Source organism: Falco punctatus (assembly GCF_963210335.1).
Source record: "Falco punctatus genome assembly, chromosome: 1".
Taxonomy (NCBI): Eukaryota; Metazoa; Chordata; class Aves; order Falconiformes; family Falconidae; genus Falco; species Falco punctatus.
In genome coordinates this window covers 22,397,921-22,424,292 of record NC_137580.1, presented here as the reverse complement: position 1 = coordinate 22,424,292, position 26,372 = coordinate 22,397,921, and the positions used below count along the sequence as shown (strand labels likewise).

Genomic DNA, 26,372 nt, shown 5'->3' with positions numbered 1-26,372 from the left:
ATACTTTAATGAAGGGAATGTAATTTGCTTAATTTTTCCAAAAGCAGGGCCTAGTTCTCATATTAAAGCAAGGCACCTTTACAGACCAGTGATAACGAAATTGCCACAATGTTTGGGCAGCTCATCGATCGCCAAGATTTGTTACAAAGTGACATACAGAATCTTAGCAATTCAAGAAAGTGAAGAGATAAAAAACATCAAATGAAAAAATGAATTAAACCCGCCTAACACACAGAATCTAACATCCCAATTAGACAAGCAAAAGAGTCTATTAATCCCTGCTGGAAAGATACAGTTCTGTATTTTTTTGGTAAGATACTTTTGCTAAATTTAAATGCAGTAGAAGAAAGCTTTCAGCTAGAGTCTGGATGCATCACAAGAAAATAAAACCATAGACAGAACTGCGCAATTGTCAAAATTAGGCTATGTGCCTTTTAATATTTACAGTGCTGGCCAACATTGAAAACAAGTCTATATAAATAATACGTGGGAGCTACCTGTCTACAGAATTGGATATTGGAGGGTTGTAATCGTTGGGTAGGACACACAGGCTCCCTTCTTGCTTTCCTCTCTTAAAACACATTGAATGCAGTAATACAAAAAATGTATATAATGACCACTCAGAGATGTATGTTTGGTTGGTTTTTAAGCACTCCCCTTTCATGAGGAGGCCCCAAGGTATTTAAAGGCATCAGCTTATGAAAACAAAGTCGCTCAATATTTTGAACAAAAAAGGAAAGCAGAAAATTGTAATCCTGTGGCATGACTCAAGAAGTACCACAGAAAAGAAATGCCACCTGCTCCACTTGAACCTCTCATAAAGGAGCAAGGCATGCACCAAGCTGCTTTAGACCATGTTTTCAAATCTATCAGCACTGTATTTAAGGCACCTTTAGTAACAATCACCTTCAGGAAGCCTACACTAAATTCTTTCAGTCAGTAGCAGCAATTACTATAGTTAAACTTTTCATGTTTAGCCCCCCCCCCCCCTCCATTTTAAAAGCTTACTCATTAATTTATCAGCATAAAGACCATTAAGTACAACCAAAAGGGATGACTGTATTCAAGGCAACTTAGTAAAATTCTTCATTTAAATTTGATTAGAACTGTGATAGCTTATAGAAGTAATAAAAGATAAAAGATGATCTTTACTGATACTTTTGTCAGATAGTGATTTTTTTTTATTTTTTTTTAGTAACTAAGCAATAATCAATTCTTGCATGCAATTTGAATTCAGTGACCACTCCTATATAACTATCCTAATAAAGAATATTGTAATTAATCTGAACTACTGATCTGACCAAGGGGAATACTGAAAACAGAGTATTTATAGACATGGTCATAATTTTTTAGTCTCTCAATGCTTTAGGATAACAAGGGCCTTAAAGTTTTAAAATTGGGCATCCTGGAAGCTGGAGATAACTGAAGCACAAAGCTATTCTCCCCACAATAATTTTTCAGATCAGTATACTATATCTACTTTGTAACACTATGGAAATACAGCAGGGTTGAAGAAACAGCTTTATAATCTGATGAATATATTAAATGCACTATGAATTGTGATCTTGCTGTTAGAAACTGCATGTAAATCTACCCTAACTGAATTAGTGAACCTACAATAAGCATGATGCAAGCCCTCTCTCTCTCCGATGGCTGACTGAAAACTTGATTTTCCTGCCCATTTCTTCCCCCCAAGATGCATAGAATTTTTCATTTTACTAGTAACAGTGAAAAATTAATTTTTCAGCCTACAAAAAAAAGAAAAAGCAAACCCAAAACCCAACAGTGATTTGAAATACAAACATTCATTTTGTTGAAGGAAGTATTTTTAGATTTTTGAAAAAACTTGTGTTTTCTGTGTAAAGCAGATAGATATATTAGGGGAAAAAAAAACCAACTGAAAAATTTTCTTGAACCCATTTAGAAGAGCATCCCAGTCACTTTGGTGGAATACAATCAATAACCTTTTGTAAATATGTTTGTAAACAAACCACATTTATGAGGAATTTAATAAATGATCATGTAATATCACAAAGAGCAATCTGGTCTTTTGCTGTTTAATGGAATGCAAACCTTATTAATTAAGGATTTCATTTTACCCCAGCTGCAATGAAAATGGCCACAGAAAGTATTCCACTTCATTGTACCATGGCACTTGACCAGAACAAAAATTTGCAATAAATATGCTCATACAAATAAGCACACACATGTAAACATTTCCAGAAGTCCTTTCCATATGGACTGCATCTGTTGGGGGTGGGCGGGGAGAAATTTTGTGTGCAAACTCATTTTTCCTGTTGTCCTTTTATATTCCAGTACTGCAGTGGGTTCCACGACTAACAGAGCCTTCCCACAACTGGCAACATCTCTCTATCCCCCCAATCCTCTTTACACAGTTACACAAGGCTGTAGCTCTGCAGTGATCCAAAGGAGATGACAACTCAGATGTCCGTACCTTTGAAAACCCACTGAAATCACCCAGAAGAACATACATACAATCGCAGTTTGACCTGCTATCTTCGTAAAAATGGTCCCTTCTCTGCATAAAACAGCTCAAAATGGCCCACCCATAGGTCAATAAGTTCATTAAACAATCTTCCACATTAGCTTCTAATGTAAGTGATAATTGTGCACGCAGATATGTGTTTTTATATGACATTATTCATCCTAGACATAAACAACTGCTCTGCAAATTGGCTTTTTAAAGTAAATAAGGAAGACTAATTATCCCTACAGAAACAAATCTCTGAATCCCAGCAGATTGAATTTCCTGCTGTAACAAAGAACCAGGAACATATTTCCACGAGGCTAAACTTTGGAAATTTTCCATTTCCTACAATACTTGCCAAACAACATGCTTTTGGAGAGAAAAACAAAACCAATTCTACTGCTGTAGACAAATAATTAGTCTGTTAGGGGACAGAAGATGCAAGCGCACTGGAATTGCCTCATTTGACTCCCAGTGACATCCCACTGCCAAATGGGGAGTATGAACCAGGGGAAAAACCCCTCTGTAGGCTCTGAGCTTTGTTTCCCTCAGCCAAGAAGCTGGTCCCTGTGCTCAGTATGAAGCACCCCTTTCCAGCATCAAGGAAACAGTGGAGTAAATGGTCTGTAATGGACCCATTTCCAGCCACAGACTGCATGCTTCTGCCCTGAGCATTGTACATGGGGGAAGAAAGGAAAACCCCGCAGGACCTGCCACCTGACATCCATGTGAAACTGCTCCCCAAGCAATCTCCGAAATGAAAACATACTGGGATCCTTCTCCCTTTCAGCCAAGGCAAATCTTTGAGATGAGGAAGCAAAAGATGAGCCACGTGCCACTTCAAATAGGAATGCTGTGTTTCTAACCCTTGGGAACAAATGACTTCTGAGATGTAACAAATACAGCACAATGTGCAAGCAATGCTCCTCTTGCTCTTGGCTGTTGTGCGGATAAGGGTACAAAGCGCCTCCTAAACTCTGGCCTTAAATATATATTAATATATGTTAGGCACTGTGCATAAAATAGGTTGAATACAGTTTTTCAATATATACATATATATGTCAAAATTATCATTATCATGTTGATCTGAAAATACAGAACTTCAGAAAAAGCTGCTACTGTGCTTTATTTTTTCACAAAAAATACACTTCAGACCTTGTAAACAGTTAAGTCTTTATAAAGTTCATTTTACCTCATACTGGAATAAATAACCTTTAAAACAGAAACTAATATTCCTCTTATTACAAAATACCAATGGATTACAGAGGGCCAAAGGAGACCTCAAAATTATTTTAGCTTCCCTGGTTTTCCCAGGGGGAGGACAGAGGCTGAGGCAAGAGCTGCCTGCTCCCCAGGCAGGAACACCTCAGTCCTGTTGCTGGGCTGTTTCGCCCCATTACTGCCATCAGCTAGGAATATCAATTAAAATAGCCCCATCCCATCTGATTCATAAACAAGTCCAAACCTTGGTTCTGGAAAAAAAAAATTAATTGGTTTATTTTCTCTTTTGCCTTTAAAGCTTTAACTTATTTTCAGATGAAGTTGTCTTGGGGAATTCTTGTCATCCCTCTCAGTGGGAAGATGACAAGAGAATACACAAAGAAATTTTATTTGCCCTTACTTATTAATGGAGGCTGTAGAGTATTACAAATACTACTTGTTAACACCTTCGTCTACAAGACAAAAATGCCCTAGTCTATGTTATCGTGTTGGCATAAAAACAAAATTTACACTGTTTTAATTCAGCTTAAAACAAAGTACCAGATAATATAAATTGAAACAATTTCCCAGTATACAAAACAGTATACAACATAGCCACAAAAAACCAGCTTCATCAGTTTAAAAATAAATCAGCTTTTGATTCAGTTGGGGCAGCTTTATATGCAGATAGACCTAAAATTCTACTCCCTATGTAAGTTTAATGTTAAGTACAACTTTGCTAGAAGTGTTACATCAAATATAACTCCTACTGTCAGTCCTTCATGAAAGACCCAATGTATTTAATCATTATCTTTGTGAACAACAGCAATCAGTGTGATTTTGAAATATTCCAGATTTGCAATTAAGATCATGCATTGTATCATTATCTTTTCTGTAAGACAGGGAAGTTTAAAACACATGAGTAACATTACCAATGTAGTCACACTTTTTAGTGAAGTGGTTATAAACATTAGACAAACAGATCTGAGCTCATTTTCTGAAGACCTACATAGAACTATCTTTATGCAGCATGACCACCAACAGTGCACACAAATTCGCTTAATCACAACAGGTACCACCTTTTGGAGGCATCTGGAATTCAGTGACTATTTACTTAGTTTGGTAACAAGACAATCAAATCACATACCCTGTACTCCAGGCACCGAGACAGACTCTTAGGCACTTCTGATTGCAATACCAAATATCACAATATGGCACTGAAGCGGTGCTATGACTATTTTCCCAAATAAAAAACTGTAAGTTAAAAAAAAAAAAAAGCTAAGATAACATGTCAACATTATCTCTAAATTATTTCTTGTTTATGCTGTACATTATTCTAACACCCAGAAGTCCCTGGAGATCAGAAAGTGCTGTATTCTGAAGTGATGGTAGCAGTAGCAGGCCATAGACCTGCTCCAGCAAAAACGTGAGTTCTCGGCCAATAAAGTCAACTTGATAGAAGAGACCCACACTGCTACTAAAATACATACAAGCTTTCATCTCCTTAGGAAGCTCTTGACCTGCCCTTACTGGAGATCAGGGAAGTATTCAGGGGAAATATCACTACATGCATCTCCACAGCCTTTCCTAGGCCTCCACAGCTACCGACACCAGACCGACTGGCTTTTGATCTGATCCTACGCACGGTTCCCACATCTCATGTGAGCAAAGGACCAAATGCAAACAGAACACTCCTACCTCTTCAGGTTTTGCAATTCTTAGTATATCTTGCTACATATATTTTCTTGCAGTCTATGCCCATGTGGCTAAACATTTCAGTCCTGTGGACTGCTTCATCACATAGTTACATATGGCTATACTTTTACTTTGTAGATGATCAAGCACATCTAAATGTTTCTACAAGATGATCTTCTAATTCACAAAATATGAATTAAAATAACATCTTCCAAGTGAACCAAGCCCTATCATAATTTCATATTCTATATTTTGGTGAATGAACCTATTACCCTCGTATGTTACAATGTACACTGTACATTTAGCCTCTCTATGCTTTTATCTGATAGCTTTTTGTGTATCTGTCCATGAAAACAAGGCTAAAGCCACTTTCATAGGATCGGGTCCCCAGATTTTCTGTTACCAGCCTTGACAAAAAAATAACAGACCTAAAATGGATGCAACAGACCTAAAACATACTTATAATCCCATCTCTGTCCTTGGTGTCCTCTTTCACAGGCATCAGTCCTGAATATCCTGTGTGAACAATACGATCAACTCAAGAGATCAGCTCCATACACACCACTACAGTTTGCAGCATATAAAACTCAGATGTCCCCTCAGACTTGAGATTACCTGTTACTTACACAGGAACTTCTTTATGATAGCAACAGGGGATATGCAAGGACTACATTTTTTCTTCCATCAGTTTCCTGAGGAAGCTGTAACTATTGTGAAAAAAGCAATTACATAGGTTTTATCAGGACCTGATTAGTTTATAGATTATGATAATATATGAGTTACTACGCAGTGAAAACTCCCTGAACATATGCAGTCGGGGAACAAACAGGCTTACACTTCTTTGCTAAATATTAAAATAAAACTATACCATTAATTTATCCTATTTTAACTGAGCATTGTCCTGTGTTATACAGTAACAGGTTACAGTAGAGGAGGGCTTACGTCCTCTGAACAAGCGGCCAGGCTAGTGCTTCCCACAGAGCCAGCAGCACAAAGAGGCTTCTAGCTAACGCTGACTACTTCAATATGTTTCCAAAGATTATTGACTTTGCAGGAGGATTTCTGCTGCAACGTCCCCCTCTCTTAGCGGGGCATGATTTAGCACACAACAATTACAGATAAATATTTCCATTTGTAATTGTGATAGTTACAGCACGTTTCCTAGGGCATGTCTTTACTGCAAATGGGAACGTGGTGTAGAGATACCCAAACTAACTTTGAGCAAGCTGGTGTGTGCACCTCTATTAGTTTAATTGTATCAGCATGACTTACTCAACCTGCTTTTCACCAGCAGCAAAAACTAAAAGCAAGCCCAGGCATCTTTACAGTATGCCACAGGTTACAGTGAAGATGCAAAGTCATCTGTTTCTTATACCCACTATAAATCTCAAGAAGCAGACTGCCTGAAAAGTCTCAAGGAAAAAAAAAAAAAAGATTATGTAATCAGTCTCTTGTTTCTAGCTGTCTATATGATGCTGCTGACATCCACACAGCTTCAAACGTAGTGAACAAAAATTTGCCATAACCCAGATAACCAAATGCTTCTACCATTAATCAAGACAACATATAAGCAGTAGAAGCTTTTTGTAACTTAACAGAGCCTAAGACTGAGAGATTCAAAGTTCTATACCAAGACAGGGTGTTTGTTTCCATAATAAGCCCACTCCATCTCTATCCGCTGGGCTCGGCTCAAAACCATCTGTATTATTTTCTGAGGGAATGTGGCTACCCCATCTATCAATTAAGTATCACAGTAAGTCATGCTACCAGAACTGAAGACAACTATAAATTACTATCATTTTCCTAACATGCAAGTTTCAAGTGAATGATGAACCCAAATGATTGAAAGGGTTTGTTTTACAAAAAGCAGGGAATGCATATTAACTTAATAGATGACAAACTTGAGGCTTCTGATGAGAAACTGCCATTGTCTTTTAATCACAGTCTCACAATAAATGGAAATTAGAGTTTGTCCTGTCCCATGGGACCATTTGTAAGATTGTAATTAGCTCACTGAAAAAACACATAAACTTGGATGGAAGAGAAGCGCCAACAAAGAGCTGCAAGCCAGTCTGTATTCACAAAACCACACCACTAGTTGCTGTTGAAGCATCCCTCTAAATATTCCTCTTACTTAGCACATCCAGTAACTCCCAAAATATATATCCTACAGAAGATACCTGCAAGCCATTCAGCTGCAATTATGACTTTAGATCATCAACCAATTCTTTCCCAGCAAGACTGCATACCCAAAGTCAACATAATCCTAGCAGTAACACCATTAATATGAGACCAAATATAAATTGATGGAATACAATTAAATAACTCTCAAGGTCACCTGGTAAATAAATGCACAACAAATTATTTAAAAAGCACTACTTGGGTGATACAATTGCTGATATATGAGTCCTGTTCACTGCTGTGCCGCACAAGAGCAGAAGCTGTGGATTTGATTACAACACAATACCAGCACATCTGCAATATACAAGTATCAGGAGCAGAGTGCCATGCTTGGCCCAGTGTGGCTGTAATGAGAAGTTGCATGTATTTAAAGGAGACAGACATCTAGAGGACAAACTAAAATTAGAGGCACATTCCCATGGGCAGTCCATGAGAATACTAGCACTCTGGTGAAGTCACTAAAAAAAGAACCTCCAAATTTGGAAGGTGACTGGGAGGAGAGAGGTATCATTAAACTCCTATCAACTGGAAAAAATCCTGGATCAGCAGTTTTGTAAGAGTAAGAAAGTATTAATTGCCAAAATCTGAAAAAAACAGACTGAACCGAGCAATTACAAGATATTTATCCATTGCCAGTGATGAAGGTTAGTGGTATTTGCAGGGTAAAAAAGCATTTAGTCTGTGCCAGGTTGCAGCATGTGAAAAGCTGGAAGAACAGTCTGGCTAGCATCCTTTGGTATGCCATGGCTATGACAGATAATTCCCGGAGCAGAACAACACAACAGCCTTCCATCACGATGAAAAGTGAATTTGTGACTTTTAACAGCAAACGTTTGAAGGAGTGAGGAAAATCCAAAAGGGCACCTGAAACACTTACTACACAACAGGGGATGGTTAGGGGGGTGGCTGTCAACCTGGAACTGCCCGATTCTATCCCCTCACCCTCGAGTACAAGGGGGAGGTTAGCCAGACTGGCACCAGCCACTGGCACACCGCTGCCACGTGGTGGGACAGTGAAGGGTAACAGAGCTACAGACATGCTGGGCAGGCAGTCCTGAGTCCTGATAAGCACAGACCTGCGGCTATTGAAAAAAGTAAAAGAAGAAAAAAAACCCAAACCATCTTGCTCTGTTACACAGTTGACAAGAGAACTTATCTTAAGAAAACACAGACATAGCCAAGAAGCTCTTCAAAATCTAGAAGTTCCTGGTGATTTTTGTGAGATGTACTGGCTAGTAGTCTCTAGCAGGCAGCGGCAGTCATCACTAAATTCACCACAGTTACCATAGCCTAAGCAATGAAAAAAAACGTACCACGGCTTTTTCTCTCTCATGACTTCTCCAGAACATGACACAGGGCTAATTTGTACTGCCAGTACTGGTAAGGTGCATTTGCATAGACAGCAAACACACCCTAGGTCTATGTTGCTAAATAGAGAAGAGCCATGGGCTGATGGTTCAGCCAGCTTCCTAGTGTCACAGCAATACACAGTTTCGCTGTGCTTTGTTCATTATCTTCTATGTGTAATTTTACATTTTTGGTAAGTAACCAGATTTTCCATGTGCTGTTCTCAATATATAATATCCGAGATATAAAAGGGGCATTCCACCGGTAGATATGCAGAAGATGCATGCAAACAGCAAAAAGCAAGAGGAAAAGGGATTTCTGCACAGGACACGACAGAAAACTTCAGTCTATAAAATGTACTTCCAAATGCATGCTTTGCAACCAATTAAAAACTGCATTCCAAAAAGTTAGGCCCTGTTTACAGTCTTTAGTCAAATTACACTTTCATTAAGAACTTATGTCACAATATTTAGACATGAAAGCGGATGTATTTTTAAGAAAAGCACAGAAACATCCTAACAGGGATGCAGCTGTATTCAAGAACATGCACTTTTCCTTCCAGCACCCTGTTGGCTGATCAGCAGGAAAGATTTTGGAGCACAAAACAGCGCAAATGCCTTGCTCTTTGCCCTAAACTATTTTCTTCTGCTGCATCTTGCCTAGGAAAGCATCCTAACAGCAGACTAACATGCTGCTGTTCTGCTAATCTGAAGTTACGATAATGCCAATCTGAAGTTATGAGCACAAAACCAGACCATACCCTGAATTACATCGTGTCTTGTGCCTCTGAAGTAACCTGTGATACTAACTTTTCACCAGAGCCCAGTCTAAGTACTTATTAGGACAGCTTAACTTGTTGCTAGCTTGTCTCCAGCAGACAGCCCCCATGATGCTTAGGGGGTGGTACAGGTGGCACATAAGGAGGGGTTGGGGCAACCGCAAGAAGGGAAGATTGTAACATATCTCGCTTCTGCCACCAGTGGGAAGGCCGTCGAGATGGCAGGAAGAGTCTTCTCCAGGTTGCAAAAAGCAAGTGGCAACAGACACATGCTGGAGTATGGAAAACCCCAGCTAGATATAAAGACACTTTTATTTATTTATTTATTTATTTATTATGTTGACAGGAAGGTGGTCAAACACTGGAGCAGGGCCTGGAGTGGCTGTGCAACCTCCTTCCCTCGAGATTCTTCAAAACCAGCAGCACAGACCTCAAGTAACCTAATTTTACTGGACATGGCTTGAGCAGGCCGTTGGGACTGGATAACCTCTGGAGATCCCTTCCAACCTGCATGATGCCATGATTCTATCCTTAAGGTCCCTTCCAACCCAAACCAGTCTATGATTCTATGATTTACAATGTTTTTTTTTTCAGGAGGCAGGGTATGTAAGTAAAGCAAGATGGCTGGGCAGATGGGAGTAGCCCCAAGGATTGTCTCTCCTAATGAGCTTCCTGGGTTTGTACTGTCTTTGGAAGAGGAGCAAAGACATTCCTAGGCAAAGACATTCCTAAGCTCCCCAGCGAGCTCTCAAAGTACCACTCCTGATTTATCATGATCACTAAAGTCAAAACACAATCCATGGTCCAAAATCAGGAGACCTTCCTTTCACCTCTTGTCACTGCCAGCTCAGATCCTCGGCTTTCCCTTAGTCCCTCACTCACATGCTTCCCTCTCCCCACTGGTCATGCCATCCTTCCTCCTTTCCTTCTCTCTGCGCCCATCCCTGAATTTTCTCCATGTCACAGGGAACTGAAGTTGAGATAGCAGAGAGGAAGGTAAGGGTGGGACTCAGCTCTGAGGTGGTGCAAACACTTTCTCCTTGGAGACACATTTTCCAGAAGCAGGCACATACCAATTCCTCCCCACAGCCTCACTGCTGGAAACGGTGACAGCCCACCCTCCTCAGGTTAGGATGCCAAACACTTCCAACAGGCAGATTTAGACTGCTTGAGAAACAAATGCTGCCCAAATGATAATTCTCTATTTTCTCTTGGGAAAGTGAACAGGCCGAGACAAAAGTGGCCCACAGAGCAGGTTCAGCTCACAGCCACAAATGCCAAGGCTGGAGCTGGGTTTATAATGGAAACCACCCGACAACAATTTTACCACCCATACAGGAGCTGCCCTAGTGCCATCCAAACAGTGACACCCATCCACACTACCAAATATACTGTAACACTTTTTCAGTTCTGGTTTGGTTTATTGTTTTTTTTCCCCCCAACTCAAGTAAGAGATTCACACTATTTCTTTCTAGCATTTGGGTATTGATCCAAGAATCAGTGCAGAATTCACCTATTAAACTATCAACAATGTTGTCTGTACAAAGCAAGGGGAACAGAACTGACCATATCCCCTAAAAATGCTCTAAAAATGTCTGTGCTAGCTTTACTGAAATAAAAAGCTTACTTTAGCTTAAGTAGTAGAGATCTATGTTTTTGGAGGAAAGGGTCCAGAGGAAAATTACATATTTGTGGTTTAGCTGGGAGTCATGATGTCTATCCGTATGCACAACACGTGGCTGCAGATTCATAACAAAGCAAGCTTTCAAACAAAAAAAAAGTAAGTTTTCAAACATTCATCTTGTGTGTTTAAAAAGACAGCAGTTCATTTTAATTATCTTATTTATATGGTTCTTGAAATCAGCAATTCAATTATGAAACAGATCCAGAGATCAACATACAAATGGGAAGTATGGTAGCCATCCCCTGCACAACCCCTGCAGCAGGTTCCTCAAGACAGATGTTTAAATTCCACTTCCTGTTTCTGTGGATTATTTTACATTCAAAACGCCTGGCTACACAAGCGTAACTGACTTTATGGAAAGAAAAAAATGTTTAGAAGAAGCTGGACATACTATGAAAAGAATTCTCATGCATTTAAGAAAACATACAAAACCAGCTCTAAGCAGGCAAGGAAAATCCTTCAAGGTCTGGTTCACACTCAATTTATACTTTATCGTCATCTATTTTGAGGCAAATTGTGCATATACTTTCTGAGGAGAAAAAAAACGGCAAAATTTGTGGTGAATCTTAGTGAAACGGGATTTCCTCAGTATATTATGAATGGTGCTACAGTTATCAGGGATATTACAACCAGCAATGCTTCACTTGAGCTAGAATAATCTTGTCTTCCATTAAAATGAAAGAGAATTAACGTAGTATGGCAAAAAGTGGTGCCACTGTCTACACTAAAAGATATTTTTATGCTCCACAGTAACTCAGAAGAGTAATACCTAAAGTTTCAATGCCACTTTTACCAGAATAAAAGGATTTCCCTTAATGGAAAAAGAGACAAAAACTTTAACACCTAATATAGCTGCCTTCACACTTCTTTGCTTTCTCATTCAGACCAACCATATTATCTGACACTTAAGGTTACATGCTGAAAATCACTGACACATTTATTAGCACTAAACAACTCACAGTCTTTTAATTATGGGGTATCTTTTTAGTATTTCGCTCACTTTTAGGGCCATCAACAGATCTACAGAAAGCCCTTCCCTATCAAATTCTTACAGCAGAAGTGAAAACATCTAGTCACTTCACCTTAAACATCAACCATGCATTCACAACTTCACCAATTAAAAGAAATCAAATGCACAGTAATAAAAAACAACTGCTGAGAATAAGATAGCAGAAAAGCCAGTTGCAACAAAATCCATGATACCCTCATTGTGTGCTCGTGCCTGATTCAGTTTTGTCACAGTATATTTAATTTCACAAATAGCTACTACAAAACCAGCTTCTGTATTCTCTTGTTGCGTTTCACCGTTCAGCTACATGCTGTAGCCACAGCTGAATTTAACCACTGAATCTGTTATTTTGTAATACTCATTAAATTGCCTTACACAAGAAGAATGAAAACATGTTATATCACTGGTTTACCTGTTTTTTTTGTTGTTTTATTTTAATTCTCTCAAGGACTATGGTTCACCTTACTCATCACAGGAATTAAAAAATTAATTAATTCAAATGAATGGATGAGATTTAAAACTGTTGAAATGATCAGGTCATCTAAGAAATAAAAACAAGCAAAAAAAAAAAGGAAGTGAGATGCTCTACATAGATCAGTCCCACAGATTTCCAGTTTCTCTATGAGGTAAACAAAAGCTTTTTTATATATGCATACATACAACATGTATATAAAACAAACTATATATACACACTTATATGCATAGATATATTTAATATACTCCTGAGTACCATGTGTATTGAGCATAAACATATAGTCAAGGACTTGTTTGATTTTCACTGCATCAGGAAAGAACTGTGTTATTATCTTTTAAGTCTGTATTAATATATTTTTGATGTAAAGGGTGAAACCTGTAATTAAGTTCAGAAAAAATATTGTGCTAAAGAACTACATCCACCACACAGGAACAGGCCTGAGTTTTACTCCCTATTTTGTTTATACCCTAACTTAACAAATGTCAACCAAGCTACTCCTGACTTTGACACAGTAAGTCAAATGGAATTCAGAAAAGATTTACTAAATCCACATTTGCTGTATATTAATAGTGTTTCTTTTCAGATTCTTGTGAATTTATGCAAAGTCCCATGCACAAACATGGTGAATATTAAACATAAAGGACACACTGTCTTGCATAAAGGACAGAAAACCCACAATATAAGTTTCTTATTCTTCCTCCCACATGAAGGATTTAACAACTTCTTTGCACATGTTTTGTGTTATTGTGGGGAGAGATGAGAACACCCCAGAAGGCTTTTCCTCCTTTCCTTCAGGCAAAAGGGTACACTCCTGAGTACACAAGCTGAACACAAGCACAGAAAGTTTGATGAGGAGCAATGCCAACTCTGGGTGCTATCAATCTCCTCAGCAATTTACGAAAGGTATGAAAACCAGCTCAAAGTATGGAAACCAGAGCAGACTGCAAATAGGTACCAACACATTTATTAAATACATTTAGTGATCTGTCTTTTTTCCTGGTGTCCCAGACTGTCCTGCATCTAGCCTGCCTCTTGACCTACTGCAAAGCCACCATTCCTTGGACAGATGCTGCTCCATATTCCCACATGCTGGTCCAGCCATAGTTCTTCATAGAAGATTGACTCTTCTGCCCTCCAAAGGACAGCAGCTCATGCTGGTCACTAGCGCCACAGCTCCAGCCCCACAGAGGCTATGCAAGCAGATCTGCACACGACTAGCTCAGGCCTATTAGAGCTGACATGGCACTGTTTCTGCTTGGCAGTCCTACTTACCTCTAAATATCCTGACTTACAAAGCCATTCAGGACAACCTGTCCTGTTGCCAGAAGGACTTCATTTATCACCTGAAGGGCTGCCACATGTCAGTAAAATCTGCTGCAGCCTTTTGGGAAGGGATGAAGCTTCATCAGAGTCAGACTTGAGCCTGATGGGGTTGGCTAATGGATCCTGTCTGCTTGCCATATCTTATACACTGTCTATAAAGCAAAGGGAGGAGGCGGCAGCAGGCAAGGATTGATGTGCTGTAATGAAGCCAGACATGTTAGCACTGCCATGTGAAAACCAGGAGATGCTGCTTATTTACATGATCTTACTACACTGGACATACCATCTTGCTGCGTACAGCTTTTGACAAGTGGGAATGTAAAGACAGCAGATGCCCTTCTAGTAGCTACAGAGAGAGATAGTGCAACTCTGATTACGAAAATACTACCCCAACTCAGCACAGAACCTGCAAGAGCAAACTCAACCTGGAAAAAACCCCACATTTTTACCAGGTTTGAATCAGCAGTTTTCCAGACTGGGTCAGAACTTGCATCCCCAAGCTAACACAGTTTTTATGATCTGTTGGGACCACATAAACCAAAATTACCAAAGCAAGCTCTAAATCAACATCAAAAGTAGTCTTAAGATGGGGCAACAGTGTCACACCATAAAAAAATATTTGGATTGCTAGACTAGAAATCAAGAGTGCTAAAATACAACTTTACCTAAAGTTAAAAGAGGAATGAGAAATCAAAGTTTACCAAAAGAAGATAAAGGGCAGAAAACAGGACAATGACAGTGTGTTTCTTAATGAAGAAATTATTATTTCCCTTACGCATTTTCTTTCCAAATTTCTAATTAAAAAATTGGAAGCATTATTACACATAACAGCTGTACAAGTAACGGTTACACAAGATGATATATCCTTTGTGGGTATTTGTTCAGAAAAGGATGTAAGCTTTTAATATAACTTGATGTGTAATCTTACAAACAAAAAGCACTACGTTCTCCAAACAGTAAGGCTTAACCTACATTTACATCTTTCATTTTAAACTCTATTATGCTAGCAAGCTGTAGTAAGTAAACAGTCATGTTTCTTTTTGCCTTTTTCTTGATAAAGAACATTTTCTAGTCATCTTGGTAGACCTCAAATCACTCCCTTTAACCTAGATCATACTTAGTGACTCGTGCATGTCAAAGCTCAGCACAGTATTCTAGAAGTGACTTCTGTTGGCAGACACAAAATAAATACTGTTTTCCTCTTTTTGATTGTTACTTCCATGCATCTGAGAACGGTACTTCCCCTGGGTGTTACAGCATCCCAATGAGATTTGTATTCAAGTAGTTCCCGTCATCACGGGTTTTTCAAAGTCACTCTTTTCCAAGAGGCATGCACACCTCTTTTAAGACGGACACACATTCTTTGTTCTTGGGTATGTGAGCTCACATCTATTGGCTGTAAGGCTCCTTAGTCCCACCATATCAAACTGATACCACTTCAATTTTTTTAAGTCTGTTGATAAAAATATTAAAGGAGACCACTACAAATAATCCCATCATATGAGAACTACCATCTTATATTTTTATTGTGGTTATCTGTTTTCTTAATAACCCTAATAATATGCTGATTTTCCATAATAAAAAGAATTAGCACATAATACAGCGGTGGAACAAACGCCTTACAGAAGGCAGTTGATGCTAGTAGCTAGATTCATGACTTCATTAAAAGGGTATTAAAAGTGCACTTGGAAAAACCTGTTTAAAAAATAAATAAATTTTCCTGCATCTACAAAGCACTTTTCAAGTGACAGTGTGCTCCTATAGGCTTAGCTATGCATAAATATATGTATCCATATCAAGCAACACAACATCTGTGTATCAAAATGAATTATCACGGATTTTTTTTATTTGTAAGCATTTGGAAGTGCCAGATAGATGGATTTTGATTTAGTTAGCTTCCCTTCCCAACACTTGTCTAGTGAGAATAATTATCAGAAATTTAAATTTTCATATATGAATTCAGAACTTGTTATCTTACCCTAGTTCAAAATAATTCTTTCAGTAGAAAAGCATAGTAACAATTAAGCTCCCTCAATACATATTTAAATACTTTATTTGTGAACATTAGGAAGACATGCTGCTTCCTGAAATAATAATCTGCTGTCATAAATACTTCCAAAAAGGCAGCAGAAAATATGTTTGTTTCCTCTGAGTTTAACATTTATAGTGACTACTTGGGGAGACTCAAGTAAAGAACTGAAAGCATTTCCATGTGTGCCTCCTTAATTTCCAAATTTCAGTCTTATCCTTTTGAAAGAAAGCATTCTGATTTAGTCTTATTTTTTTCCCCCCATATTCTGTGCTTTTCCACACCTTTTGTTCAAATTGTACATTTAAAAAAAAAATAATTAAAACATTCATGTTCATTTTTAAGACTTCTCTGCCAATACCAGAGGACCTTCTGAAGTTTAGTGCATACAAATACAGACTAAAGTTGAAAGCCTTTTTTAAATGTCATCCTAAGATTTCCTAACTGCATAACAGCACTCATTAAATAAACAATCAGATCAGATACGAAATGGATACAAAAATGGTTCTGTTGGATAGCTAAAAATAGGTATTTTGATTGTTAAAGAGTTGAGTCCTGAATTCTTTCTTATCCTGATGAAATAATTAAGTACTAAATATTTTTCTAGTTACATACTAATTGGACACCTACATTGGAAATACAAACCCAGTGATCTGTAGAAGTTTTTAATAATTCTGTTTTGTCTGGAAAGATAATTGGAAAATATTTCAAGTGGTTTTGCATTTTTTTTTTAAACTCAGTTTCTCTAAAGAAAAATAATCTTGAAAACTACAATGTTTACTGACAGGCTGAAATCTAAATATGTGATTCACCACAGCTGTGCTGCTTTGCTCTGACCAGAGGGAAAGTATGAAAATGGTAACTAAAATGGAATTTTCACCCTGAAGATCTGGTACATACAACACCCTGCAAAGAAGTACTATTACGTATGTATTATTTAGAGATAAAGGTAACCTGAAACTGACATCTTTACACTAAGTCACTTTTAGAAGAAAGATTTAATCAAGCTAAGTAGGCAGAACAAAGAAGAAGGCTGCAAGAGAAAAGAAAAAGGACTACTGAATTCTAACTCCAGAAATCTGCTGCCTTGCAACAAATCTGTAATTCAAAAAAGACAACTTAAAAAAATATACATTGGAGAAAAATAAAGAAAACAACTGAGATCATCTCTGAGAAACTGCCCAATCAATTAAACTAGATCTTTGCTTTCCTACAGAGACTGCATTTGAAAAATTATTTTTTATACTGATCATTAACATGACAAGTGCCTTTAAAAAAAAATCTTTTATTCTCTAGGCTATTAGAAATTAATCCACAGCAAGAAATTTAGGAGAAAATACAGATGAAGGGAAAAACATGAGATTTATATTCATGGACTGGCTAATATTTTTAAACATGCATACTTCTTTGTCATCCATGTAGTGGAAACAAAACTTGTTTACAAGGGTTAATCTTTACCATTTTGAGGCATATACAACACACTGTACTTGCTGCTGTCACAGCTGAGCTACCCTTCTCTGATATACTTCCTTTTTCTCTATTAGTGCCTTCCAGAGTGATGTAGTATTACTGTCCACAAGAGATGATTTTTTTAGAAAGGGATGTGACAGTGCCCCAAGAATAAGAGATTCAGTTGGGTACAGGCAGCATGCACCTAGAATGATTTTAGGGTTAACGTTCAGCTGGCTGAGGACATGACTGCAGGAGAAGGGGTGAGAGAGAGAGAAGGGGTTGTTACTGCTGTAACCACACTAATTGGAAGAGTGTTTTTCAGGCAGATACACTGGCAGGGCTGGCAGAACAGCTGACACTAGAAACTGAAGGACAACAGAATATAATGCCTGCTGCCAAACCCTGGCATGTTAATTTCAAGTCATGAAAATCTTCTTTCAGACAGATCTAGGACATGGCATCTTTTGTGAAACAGGAGTAGAAGAATCTGGCTATAATCCTTTGACTGAACTGTACACCTTGGTGCAAGTAGTGATGCATGGAATTTGTGCTGACTTACAGAACCCTACCTGCCTGTCATCAAAGCTGTCATCGCCTGTTCTCATTTCAGGTCATACATTCACAAACACAAACACTGTATGTGGAATTGCTGGACTGCCACAGAGAATCTGGACTCCATCCTAATACTGGTCCAAGCTACTCAACAAACTGAAGACATGCTGTCACATGAAATCAGTTTAGACCTTTCTTTCAGCTGAGTTTTGTTCACTTCCACTCTTCCACTTCATCAGTTTACTGTTGGTTTTCATTCATCCTCCCTGGCTTGTTCAAACTCACAAGGTTACAGCATGGCACAGGTAAATGACTCTAGAGTCAGACTAGCACCACATGTGTAACCACTGCCCTCCACAACCGCAGAAGAGCTGCACCTCCTCCCTGCAACAAGTTGTACGTTCCCTTGTCTTGCTATTTTATCCCAGCCAAAATTTTTGCATTGTAAAGTGATGCATGCAGGTAATGCTACTCTTCATCTTTAACCAAATTTCCATGTGAAAACTCTAAGCTTTTAAGCGTGCATAACAGAGCTTTTTCAGAGATTCAGCATTTATTTTGAACTGTGATGCATTTGTTTTCAATTTGTGATTATTATTAAAAGAGCTGATTCTTTCCCAGGCATGAAGCAATTTATAATAGTCAAAAAATGTCACAAAGACCAATATTTGTTAAATAATAAAAGGAGAAAAACTAACTAGAAGAGGAAGCAGACAGCCACGTGCTTTTGGAGTACCAAGCATAGGTATTTATTTAAAATATTCAGTGAGATTACTAGTTTTTCTGATGACAACTTTTAAAAACTATGTGAGGACAGAGGAATAAGGTGGACAGGACAATCCCACCCTCCCACAAAAGTCTCAGGTACAGCAAATATTCTTGTAAGAGATACCCTTGGCATACAATTCAGTGTCTGAAAAACCCAGATACAACTCTGTAAATATCAAGTACTTATCTGTTTCTACAGCAAGGAAACAGACATATCCCACACCCCCATATATCTTTCTTTGCTTTCCACAAATGCTTAAATAGAAAACATACATTTCTGGAAACAAGAGGAGAGTTTCCTGCATTTACCTATGTTTTATACGGAAGAACAGGATCTCAAACATAAAATAAAGCAGGATAAAATAAGCACCTCAGTAAAAACAACACTAACTACCAACATTGGTCTGTGTCATTTTGCAACATATGTTGTTAGATAAATTTCTTCTGCAGGTCTCAAAAAGTCATGAGCAGTACTGGAAATAACTCCTCCTACACACTGCTCAAAAAAAACCCCAAACACCTGGCATAGATAGCTCATTGATGGCAGAGCAATAGCTCAAAGAAGATGAGAACAGTACATGTTGCTTTAGGTGACCTACTGGGATATTACTATAATCCCATAGTAGAATTAGAAAGCAGCACCACACTATAAAGAAATTGTCTTGCCTGGGGATATTTCCACTTGATTTCTCTGAGCTGCTATTAATATTTGCTATTTTGTATTTTCCCTTAATATTCTAAAATGATAGCTACTATATAAAGCAATTAAATGTTCCTACCAATATTGGGATGCTTCAAGAGGCGACAGATTCTAGCTTCTCTTTCCAGTTTCTGGTGATCTGCAACAAAGGAAAGCAAAACAATTGCTTTTAGTATGAAGATTAACTTAGTTCAGTGTATTTGCTTTACAGAAGTAAAAATAATCTGATGTGATCTTTAAAAAAAGACCTCCGTCATTTAGATCCATTAAGATTTTACATTTGAACTGTTTTTAATATTGAATTAGGCTACTGCATCCAACCACTGCTTTGATGAGCTACCACAGGCAGTTCCGTTAGAAAAATCAAGCTGCTGATTTATTGGGGAGAACAGGAAATACTCATGCTATGACCTGTAATTATCAGGCAATAAACCACGTTACAACATTAATCAAGGACAACCTGAACCTCTAGCATTGCCTTAAATCCTACCCGTTAGCTGCTTTAATGACACCTAGTGTATCATTAAAGTACAGGACGTGGCAGCCACCCAGACAGACTGCCAGCACTTGGGTCACCACGCACTCCCACCCCAATACGATGCTGCAGGAACTTCCAAGAACTAATGACCAGCAGTTATTATTTTCCCAGTGAGGCTCATCTCTCTCTCAGGCTGATTATTCATTAACCTGAAGATACTCTGAAAATGTAGGTCCAGGTGTATCATCTGTTGGCTCCTCCTCTCCTGGTCATTTGATTCTTTTTAACCTTCAGGTAGAGAAGTAGGTCCAAACTTGTACACCACCGAGACCTAATGACACTTCTGGAGATAAAATACTACAATTCGCGTCAAGCTCCTATTTACTTAAGCTGGTTTTTTTTATGTACAAACTTTTACAGTATTTGTTCCAAACACCACCATTTATAGTACTACTTCTCCTGTATTCTGATTAACATTAAGTAATATAGTACTTGTTTTATATGATACATACAGGAGTTTTGGGGGATGTGCATAAGTTACTTATACTGGAAATATCTGAAGGTCTGCAGGTATGTTAAAATGTTTCGTGTAAGGCAGTATAAAGCACAAAAGGTAACGTGAATATTAAAATACCTAATTTGGAAATAATAAGAACAGCCAGCTACTCCCTACTGTAATCCTGTAATTCCATCAGACTGCTACTGCATTTATCCTCACTTTCTGCAGCATAATTTCTATGCCTGCAAAGAATACTAAGCTTCTGTTAAGAGGCAGAAAAGCAACAAAGATTCAATTTTATAGTATTAGCTAAAAATAATTTCTCACAATTAGAAGAAAAATAAACTGCAAAACGTTCTTGGAGATGAGGCTCTCTTGCTATTATTTTAACTAGCTTCAATTTGCTATCCAAGGGTAGTATAATAACCAATCCTTCACAGAGGCTCAGACTTCAAATGTTGAACAAGTAATTTGGGTTGTGCCACCTCTGCAATCCTTATTATTGGCATTACGTTTGGGAACACTCCTAACAAATGAAAGGGGAAATTCTTAACTGGCCTTCCACCACATAAAAAGAGCAGTCCGCACAGCAAGTTTTGAGTTGAATAACCAGCATTTAGAGAATACAAAAAGTTTAACCTACAAAAGATTAATAGGCATCAAAAACCTACAGCAAGAATTAAGAAATTATCTGGTTTTGTAATGTCACTCTTGCATATCTATCATGGTATCTGTTCTCTCCCATAACACCATCAGTGTAATTAGGTGTGCCTTCCAAGCCACTAAAGCATAGTCTGTCTGATACCAGTCTGACATCAGAATCTACTGTGCAAGAGTCAGACTAGGGTTCAAGACAAAACACATTATAAACACCCTCCTCCTCAGTGCCTGGATACAATAGTGTGATCCTGACATCCATCCTACTTTTAGCTGGTGCTCAACTCCACAAATTACCTTAGCACTTCACCTTCCTCTTCCATGGGGAGTCCTAATGTTCCCTGTTCAAGCCAACCACAATCCAGAAAGTTCTCCTTCCTACATAAGCCAAGGGGCAACAGGAGGATTTGCAACCACCTTTAACCAGCAGACAGGTACCAGGCTCTGTGCAAAGCGCACTTCCAGCTCTGCTCTTTCCAGTCAAGCACTGGGTGCTTTCTCCTTTTAGAGAATTTAACCTAAACATAGATCAGAGTCACCCTGAAAGTGGGACAACTCAATTCTACACAGATGGCTGTGCCAGCACAAGGGAGACAGGGTGGCACACAGTGTGACAGCAAAGGTGACCACTGGTCTCTGCTGCTGCCAAAAACACTCCATCTCATGAAACTGCAGCTTCATGTTCCTGAAGACTGCTTTGGCTTCAGCCTGCCAGCTGTGGAGGTGCTCTACACAGCTCATTGAACAGGACAGAGATACCCTCTGGATGAGCGAGGCGAGAGCAATAGGTGCAGATGGGAGCAGCAGGCATGAGGCAGTGATCCTGGGCATTCATGTAGGTCCAGGAAGACATGGTCTCCCTGCTGTGTGGACTGCTTCACGTGAAAAGCATCAACAGCCCCTGCACAAAACACATGAGTTGTGATGGGAGCGATGACCACAACCTAGGCATCTTCCCACCAGACTGGCAGCTCAAATCATCAAATTATTTATATATCCTGGTTGTTCCAGTAGCAATTACTATTAAGGACTGAACTGGGATCTTGGTGCTGTTTCTCCTGCCATTGACCACATTCATTACCAGCTAGCCAGCTTCGGCAGCCTGTCTGCACAGTGCACTGAACAATTGGCTCCTGATTGCAGGCACAACCTCCTAAGCGTGACAATGACATGAATAAAATGGCAAGTAGGAACAATTCCAATCCTTCGGGATACTTCAGTACTTATAAAAGCAATGACAGCTAGAGGAATATATCAAAGATTAATGTGCTGATGAACTGTAGAAGCTGGGGTTTGGGGCAGGGGGGCTGTTCTGCAGGGGGGGGCTGTTAGTTTTGGAGGGTTTGGTGTTTGTTTTTTTTTAAGTAAACTGTTCGCAAACAATTCAACTCCTATGCTGTCCTGCTGCACTTAAGTAAAATGTTCTTAAACTCAGGCAGGATACCAAAGGTTTACACATACAGACCCAAGTGTCACATGGTGGCAAAGCATAAGCCTGGAACTCTGGGGATATGTAACAGCAAGCAAGCTGACCTCTAAAAAAATGCCACAATATAGCCTGAAGAGCACAGCCTGTAGTCAAGTCAGAAAATATAAAGGCTTATTTAACACACCCAGTAGGATTACTCTTGAGTATCATGTTTAAAAGTGCACAGGGATAAAGGGAGAAACTGGGCAGGAAAATCCTAACCTTCTCCTACAGAAGTCATCTCACGTGTAGCACACACACTTACAGCAAAGGGACACTTGGCAGGCAACCCTGGTTCTGAAACATTCAGAATCAGCTCCCTAACACTAACCTTCACACCAGTCTGGGTGAGGCCAGACAGACTGACCTATTTTACATGTACTTGGAAAGCAAACTATAGCAAATAATAATAGAAGAGATACATTAAGTCTCTGGCTCTCCTGACAGATCTTGACAACTTAATACCAAGTACCTGTCCTCAATTAATGAACACTATTTTTTTGGTATTCATCCAACCGTTTTAGGCATAATCAGTAAAGACTTCAGTAAGCACAATTAATGTGTCAACAGAGAGTTCATCAACAAGCAGCAATGAATTTGAATGCAAGAAGTTCTGTAAAAATTATAGCTGTTCAACCGCTGCAACAAATTTTAAAATAGGACAACTTCAAGAAATAGAGGAGGGAGGCAGGGGCACATTGTCATTATCCACTGAATTTCATACATTAAACCCAAGCAATTTTGTGACACAAGCACTACTGTACAGCTCCAGCAGAAGGGATACTAGGAGAGGGATGCCAAAACCCTGTTCCAAGAGTAACAAGAGTACCAGGTTTCACACCCAAACTGGCTGGCGACTCACCAACAGAGACCTGAAGTGTAAAGAAAACCATGAAAGGCGAAAACAAGCAGTAACCATAATCAGATTGCTCAGAGACATCTTTTTTTTGCAGGAAACACAAGCAGCGTGTGTATAGGGCCTTTTCATGAATCAAGAGGGAATCTAAATCAGAGAACCATTGACACCAAGAATAAAAAGACAGCAGAAATTGTATTTAGTATGAATGTTAAGGAGACATCAAAATATCCTGGACACAGCTGTCAGTAACACTTAAAATGCTGTAATAACAAAAAAAGGAAATATGAGGACATTGATAGAAAAATATATGCTGTAAAACAAAATATAAAGGCACATTTTTTAATTTTACATTCTCTGAAACTAAGAGATTTCCAAAGTTAAATAATTATAAAGTCAGGCACTGATTCAGTAGTAGAGATTAAAGCAAACACATGGACTTCTGTTCCTCTAGCAATTCTTTCCATAATAAAGGGAAAAAACAGTCACAATGCAAAATGTCAGCAACTACCAGTGGAATTACTAAAAACATAAATACCGAAACATATAGTAAATATACTAAATATACTTGCTCATAGAAATCAGAGTATTTGGTTTCTACATTGCAAATCTAACACAGTATGTTGACAAGAAAAAATATATCCATTTATTACAAAAATAGGCACTATCCTGCAATAAGTTTGAAATAATTAAGCCAGAGCAGTAACTTTTGAAGACAATTAACACACAATTTAAGCATGCTTAAATATCAGTTAATTAGAAGAGAGTTATTCTCTACATTTTCCTGTTAGGGATAAAAAATATATAAGACTAGCATATTTTAAAATATACAAATAAAACACATAAAAAGCTTGCAGTTTTCATTGAAATCATACCACTGAAGGCATAATTTTTTAATACAATATTCTTTGCTAAAAGTTTCCAAGACTTTTTGAAGCCCACATAGATATACCACATAATTCAGTTTGTTTTCTCTACAATAATTGTACTCCTTTAAATGAAGTACATGAACATTAAATTAAAATATTTACTATGATGCAACTACAAATAAGCATCACAAATTTCCCAAAATAACAACTTTGGAAAATACAACTGTTTGGAATGTAAAAAACATGCTACAGTTGAAATATAGTGCTTTAAATCTTAAACAAAATGATCATGTATCACAATAACTGCATGGTGAAGTTAGTTCTGAAAATACCAGGAAACTAACAAGTTTAGAAGAAGTTGCTATGTATGACAACTCTCAGAGTCAGAAATTTAGCATCAGACATCTAAAGAAAATGAAAAAGCTCAATCCTTACTGCAAAGTGTCCAAGTATTAGCTATGTGTGTTTAAAAGAACTATAACAACAGATTTAAAATAAAATATAAAAAGCAAGTTCCATCTTTAACATAGTCAGCACCTCAAGTTTGTAAAACACTTTTTAAATCTGGAGGGGAAAAAAATACCCAACACAGGAAGCTTAATTACTTTTTCTGTAATTTGCACTTACCAGTATTTTCAACTTTAACAATAAGAACAATTGAATCAATTCTACGTAACAGTTCAGATTTTTTTTCATATTCTTTTAAGAAGTATGCAGTCTTCCGCCCAGAGGTATAGGTCTTGAGCTAGTCACTACTTGCCCACTAAACCACCGTAATTCTATGAGACCTCAAAGCCTACACCACTCACATGAGAAAATGTCAGCTTAATCCTCTTCCATGTTTACTTTATTGTTAATTTTAAAAAAAGTGATTTTAAATGTCAGAAGTTTAAAATATAAAATATTTTTTTAAAAATTGCAAGATGAACTCAAAGATCCTTTATAAACTTAAAATCTTCCACTGAGGTTTTATGTTAAGATTTTAGATTTCAGTTACAGCAAGTTAAACACAAGCACAGACATACACAGTCTCAGCATCTTACTGCCCCTTGGCTTTGGCTGTAACTTAATCACAGGTTGACCAATTACCATATTATACAGAGCACGCAGGTAGATGATCTGCAATGCAAACTAAACTAAGCTTGTTTTAGAAGATGAAATACAATCAGAGCCTCAGGGAAAAAAAATAATCAAGGGACTATTGGGCATTTGGCATAAGATGTCTATCTCTGATGTATACTACCAGCACTACTTTAAAAGACTATTCTGTACTACCTCGATCTGTATTTACAGGATTAGCCAGCATAGCTAGAAACCTGGGAAGTGTCTCAGTCTTCTACGCCTATCTCGACTCTTCAGGAATAACACAGACACAATAAAGCACTTCATCCCTGACTCTTAATATAAACACTTGAAATTTCTTTGCTATACCACAGCTTCTGAACTGACACCTTATATGATTAATTTCTCACATACACTAAACATTGTAATTGGTTGTTTAACTGTTATCACACTACACCCAAGGGCACTCTGAACACCCAGAGCAGGCACATACCACCTGGGTAAGGCAAGCTAGAGTACTAACCCATACAGTGCACAATGAACACGATACAGATGTTCCTCCTGCTCTGTTGGACGGTAAATTAAACAAGATGAAAAAAACAGACAAGTAAACATTACTTCACAACTTACTAGGTGAAATAAACTCTCAAATGACAAAGCATGAACTAGGTGGAGCTCTTTCATTCATCTGAAAACAACTTATCAAGGCTAAACCTGTAAGATTCTGGCAATCCTTGGCTCCCACTGACGTCACTGAGATTTTAGCATCAACTGCATTAAAAAAACAAAGGATATGTGCACA

General features: G+C 38.2%; 1 protein-coding gene across 21 annotated transcripts in view; it reads right to left on the bottom strand.

Annotated features, from left to right (window-relative positions):
- CAMK2D (calcium/calmodulin dependent protein kinase II delta) overlaps positions 1-26,372 on the bottom strand; it is a gene marked incomplete at its 3' end in the record, with an annotated part of 209,310 nt that overhangs the window by 126,526 nt on the left and 56,412 nt on the right. For all 21 annotated transcript variants that reach the window (XM_080373680.1, XM_080373687.1, XM_080373698.1 and 18 more), the window contains one exon: positions 19,761-19,820. In XM_080373680.1, the coding sequence (XP_080229806.1) occupies positions 19,761-19,820 (60 nt within the window). The remainder of the gene's footprint in view (positions 1-19,760; positions 19,821-26,372) is intronic.